Consider the following 5,481-nt stretch of genomic DNA (forward strand, 5'->3'; position numbering starts at 1 on the left):
AACAGTTCGGCCGGAGACTCGAAGACGTTGAAGAAGAAGGTCTGTGGGGAGGGGGGGTGATGGAACACGGCCCCCCCCAGCCCCACACATCATGGGCCGTATGGGTTCAGCTGTGTCCATGCAGCCCCCCCGGACCCCCCTCACCTCGTCAAACCGGGGGCTGTTCCCTTTGCGGATGCGGCTCCTCTTGGTCTGTCCCGCCGCCGTCACCTTCACCACGGGGCGGATGTTGACGCCGGGCAGCTGCCGCGCCTCCAGAACCCGAACACGGATCTGGGGGGGGGGGAAAAGACCAGAAGGGTCGGCCCGATGTGGGGTGGATGCGGGGGGACACCTGGGGGTCTCGTGCAGGTGAGGACCCCCATGGCAGCGCTCACCTGGAAGTCCTGCGCCTTGTTGGACAGCGGCTTCTTGGCCGCGCTCCTCCTGCGCTTCACCCCACGGCCACGAGGGGGCAGCGTTCTGTGGGGCAGCTGGGGGGGCTCCGAGACCCCCGAGGTGGGGGGCTCCACCTCGTCCCCCGTCCCCGCCAGGTCCTGCTCCTCCCCCTCCTCCTCCGTGGCCACTTCTGCGCGGGGGGGGAGGCAGGGAGGTTGCTGCGGGTCCCGGGTCTCTGTGGGGTGGGCTATGGGGGGCGCGTCCCCCCGTGGAGCCCCCACATTACCAGTGAGTGTGTCGGGCTCTGCCGCCGCTGCTGGGGCTGCCTCGGGGGGGGCTGGGGGAGGGAAGAGGGGGGCAGCGCCCGGAGGGGGGATGTAGGAGACTTGAAGGATGAGGGAAGCCTGGGGAGAAGGGGAGGGGTCACACATCACAGCCCTGGGCCGCGGCCCCACACCATCGTGTCCCCACCCCATTAATTCATCCCCATCCCATTGAGTCCCCATCCCATTGAGTTCCCATCCCATTGTGTCCCCATCCCACTGCCATGTCCCCATCCTATTGAGCCCCCATCCTATTGCCATGTCCCCCATCCCACTGAGTCTCCATCCCATTGAGTCCCCATCCCATTGCCGTGTCCCCAATCCCATTGTGTCCCCACCCCAATTCATCCCCATCCCATTGAGTCCCCATCCTATTTCCATGTCCCCCATCCCACTATGTCCCCAACCCCAATGCCATGTCCCCAACCCCAATGCCATGTCCCCAACCCCAATTCATCCCCATCCTATTCTGTCCCCATCCCATTGTGTCCCCATCCCCACCGTCATGTCCCCCATCCTATTGAGTCCTCATCCCATTGCCATATCCCCATCCCATTGAGTCCCCATCCCACTGAGTCCCCATCCCATTGCCATGTCCTCATCCCATTGCCATATCCCCATCCCATTGAGTCCCCATCCCACTGCCATGTCCACATCCTATTGAGCCCCCATCCCACTAAGTCCCCATCCCATTGCCTTGCCTTTATCCCATTGTGTCCCCATCCCATTGAGTCCCCATCCCATTGCAATGTCCCCCACCCCATTGAGTCCCCATTGCATTGTATCCCCATTGCATTGAGTCCCCATCCCATTGCCCACCCCATTGCATCCCCACCCCACACACGCCCTCACCCCAGTGTTCTGCTTCTTGCTGTCCAACAGCGGGACATCATACGAGGCCGCCAGGCTGGCTGATGCCAGCACATCCCGCAATGGGACCCGGGCTTCCCCCAAAAACCTACAGGGTTAAAAAGGGGGGGACCATCCCATAGTGTTGATCCTAAATACCACAACCCTCCCCACTTGGCTCTGTTTTGCAAAGCCTGGGGGGTGCACAATGTGCTTTGCAAATCAGAGCCAAGATGGGGGGGATTAATAGGATCACAGCCCACCACCCCATTGACCCTATATCCCCCATTGACCCTATATCCCCCCATTGACCCTATATCCCCCCATTGACCCTATATCCTCACCGATTCCGCCCCACAGTCTCATGGTCCTTCACCACAACGCAAAGCTCAGAGCCCAGGTCCAAGGGGATGCCCTTCAGATCCCATTCGAAGCCCTATAAAAAGAAAGGGGGTTACAGAGGTCAGAATACGCTTATAGGGTCAGCCCGACCCTATGGGGATGGGGACTCACCTCGTTCCATACAGGATTGATGCTGTTCTTAATGACCTTTGTCTTCTTCTTCACCCCTATAAGACACATAGGGCTGCATGGGAACGGCCCTAAAACTCAGCTCCCACCCCATAGACCCCATATGCTGGGCCTCAGTACCCCATAGATCCCATACTCTGCACCTCAGTTCCCCCACTGACCTCATATGCTGGGCCTCAGTTCCCCATAGACCCCATATGCTGGGCCTGTTTCCTCATAGATCCTATATACTGTGCCTCCGTTTCCCCATAGACCCCATATGCTGGGCCTGTTTCCCCATAGATCCTATATACCGTGCCTCCGTTTCCTCATAGACCCCATATCCTGGGCCTGTTTCCCCATAGATCCTTTATACCGTGCCTCAGAACCCCACAGATCCCATATGCTGTGCCTCAGTTCCCCATAGACCCCGTATGCTGGGCCTGTTTCCCCACAGACCCTATATACCATGCCTCAGTTTCCCCACTGACCCCATTCCATCTCATTGCTGGCTATAGGGCAGAGGTCCCCCACCCCCCATCCCATCCCCCCCCCAAACAATAGCAGTGACCCCACAGCACAACGTTCCCATCCCCATCCCATGGCCGTCTATGGGGCCGTGCTGTCTCTGCCGGGATTTAGGTTTCCTTTTTCCTGTTTTGGGGTTTTTTTAAGGTTCCTCCCGACAATCTTTGGCCTATTTTGGGATTTCCAGCCATCTCAGCCCCATCCGGCACCACACCCCCCCCATATCCCAACCCCCCCCATATCCCACTCCCCCCATATACCATCCCGCCCCATATCCCACCCCTCTCCCATCCTATATCCCCTCATATCCCCTGCCATATCCCACTCCCCCCATACCCCATATCCCCCATATCCCCCCCATATCCCCATCCCCCCCATACCCCAACCCCCCCATATCCACCCATATCCCAACCCCCCCCATATCCCATCCCCCCCCATATCTCATACCCCCCTATATAACCACCCCATATCCCAACTCCCCCCATATCTCCCCCCATACCTCCCCCCATATCCCACCCCATATCCCATACCCCCATATCCCACCCCATATCCATACCTCCCTATATCCTACCCCATATCCCAACTCCCCCATATCCCATTCCCCCCCAAATCCCACCCCTCCCCCCATATCCCCCCATATCCCAAACCCCCATATCCCAACCCCCCATATCCCATACCTCCCTATATCCCACCCCATATCCCAAACCCCCCCATATCCTATCCCCCCCATTTCCCACCCCCCCATACCCCCCTATATCCCATACCCCCCCATATCCCATACCCCCCTATATCCCACCCCATATCCCCAATAATCCCCTATATCCCATCCCCTATATCCCATCCCCTATATCCCATCCCCTATATCCCATCCCCTATATCCCATACCCTCCTATAGGGCCGGCGGCAGCCGCTGTCCCGCTGACCCCACTGACCCATCGCCATCCTGACCCCCCCCATGGGACACAGCAGGAAGGGCCGCCCCCCCCCCACCCCTTCCTGTCCTTCACTTCGGGTTCCTTTTCCCCCCCCTCCCCACCCCCCCCATTGCCGGGGGGCCGCAGTGGCCCTAAAAGCAATAGGATGGGGGGGGATGTTGGGGTCCTCAGCCCCCATCCCATAGGGTCCCATTCATGGATAAAGGGGTCCCCATTCATAAACCCCAAGGGGGTCTCAGCCCCAAACATCGGGGGGTCCTCAGACCCCTTATCTTAATGGGGTCCCCAATATATGGGGTGACAGAACCCCCACCCCATAGGACACACAGCGCCCCATAGCCCCCAGCTATGGGATGGAGCCCCATAGGGTCCCATTCATGGATCTTAGGGGTCCCTATTCATAAAGCTCAGGGGGTCTCAGGCTCCAGATCTTAATGGGGTCCCCAATATGGGGTGGGAAAGAGACCCCACCCCAAAGCACACACAAAACCCATAGCAATGGGATGGAGCCCCATAGGGTCCCATTCATCAACCTCAGGGGGTCCCCAATATATGGGGTGACAGAACCCCCACCCCATAGGACACACAGCACCCCACAGCCCCCAGCTATGGGATGGAGCCCCATAGGGTCCCATTCAAGGATCTTAGGGGTCCCCATTCACAAAGCTTGGGGGGTCTCAGGCTCTATATCTTAATGGGGTCCCCAATATATGGGGTGACAGAACCCCCACCCCACAGCACACACAGCGCCCCATAGCAATGGGATGGAGCCCCATAGGGTCCCATTCATGGATCTTAGGGGTCTCAGGGGGGTCTTAGCCCCAAACATCGGGGGGTCCTCAGACCCCTTATCTTAATGGGGTCCCCAATATATGGGGTGACAGAGCCCCCACCCCAAAGCACACACAGCACCCCATAGCCCCCAGCTATGGGATGGAGCCCCATAGGGTCCCATTGATAAACCCCAAGGGGGTCCCAGCCCCGTCCCCCCGGTCCCCCCGCTCACCCCTGAAGCTCACACTGGTTACGGGGTCGCTGTGTCGGTCCCCCCGGGCTGCGCCCCATAGATGAGCACGGAGCACAACGCAGCGCAGCATCGTGATATGGGGACGGGGAGGGAATGACGGGAATATAGGGGAAACTATAGGGGAAATGGGAGGGGAGGGGCCAAGGAGTGACGATGTGGGGGTGGGATCAGATATGGGATGGGATGGGGAGGGATGGGATGGGATATGGGATATTATAGGATGGGATGGGGATGGGATGGGATATGGGATGGGATGGGATATGGGATGGGATATTATGGGATATATGGGATATGGGGTGGGATATGGGATATGGGATGGATGGGATGGGATGGATGGGATATGGGATATGGGATATATGGAATATGGGATATGGGATGGGATATTATGGGATATATGGGATATGGGGTGGGATATGGGATATGGGATGGGATATGGGATATGGGATGGGATATGGGATATTATAGGGTGGGATGGGGGGTGTTAGGATGGATGGGATATGGGATATATGGGATATATGGGATATATGGGATATATGGGGTGGGATATGGGATGGATGGGATATGGGATATTATGGGATATTATGGGATGTTATGGGATGCTATGGGATGTTATGGGATATGGGGTGGGATATGGGATATGGGATGGATGGGATGGGATGGATGGGATATGGGATATGGGATATATGGAATATGGGATATGGGATATATGGGATATGGGATATGGGATATATGGGATATGGGATATGGGATATATGGGATATATGGGATATATGGGATATATGGGATATGGGATATATGGGATATGGGATATATGGGATATATGGTATATGGGATATGGGATATATGGGATATGGGATATATAGGATATGAGATGTGGGATATGGGATATGGGGTGGATGGGTTATATGGGATATATGGGGTGGGATATGGG

The 5,481-nt window shown here is 57.2% G+C and overlaps 1 protein-coding gene across 1 annotated transcript in view; it reads right to left on the reverse strand.

Annotated features, from left to right (window-relative positions):
* The window catches only part of DYSF (dysferlin), a 51,436-nt gene extending 46,738 nt beyond the window's left edge, over positions 1-4,698 (reverse strand). The window contains exons 1-7 of the mRNA XM_032444443.1: positions 4,530-4,698; positions 2,064-2,119; positions 1,895-1,986; positions 1,554-1,659; positions 378-782; positions 145-273; positions 4-41 (exon numbers count right to left, since the gene is read on the reverse strand). Coding sequence (XP_032300334.1) covers positions 4-41; positions 145-273; positions 378-782; positions 1,554-1,659; positions 1,895-1,986; positions 2,064-2,119; positions 4,530-4,620 — 917 coding nt within the window. The 5' untranslated portion in view covers positions 4,621-4,698. The remainder of the gene's footprint in view (positions 1-3; positions 42-144; positions 274-377; positions 783-1,553; positions 1,660-1,894; positions 1,987-2,063; positions 2,120-4,529) is intronic.
* Positions 4,699-5,481: the final 783 nt, after the last annotated feature.

Source organism: Coturnix japonica, chromosome 4, assembly GCF_001577835.2.
Source record: "Coturnix japonica isolate 7356 chromosome 4, Coturnix japonica 2.1, whole genome shotgun sequence".
In the NCBI taxonomy this organism is placed as follows: domain Eukaryota; kingdom Metazoa; phylum Chordata; class Aves; order Galliformes; family Phasianidae; genus Coturnix; species Coturnix japonica.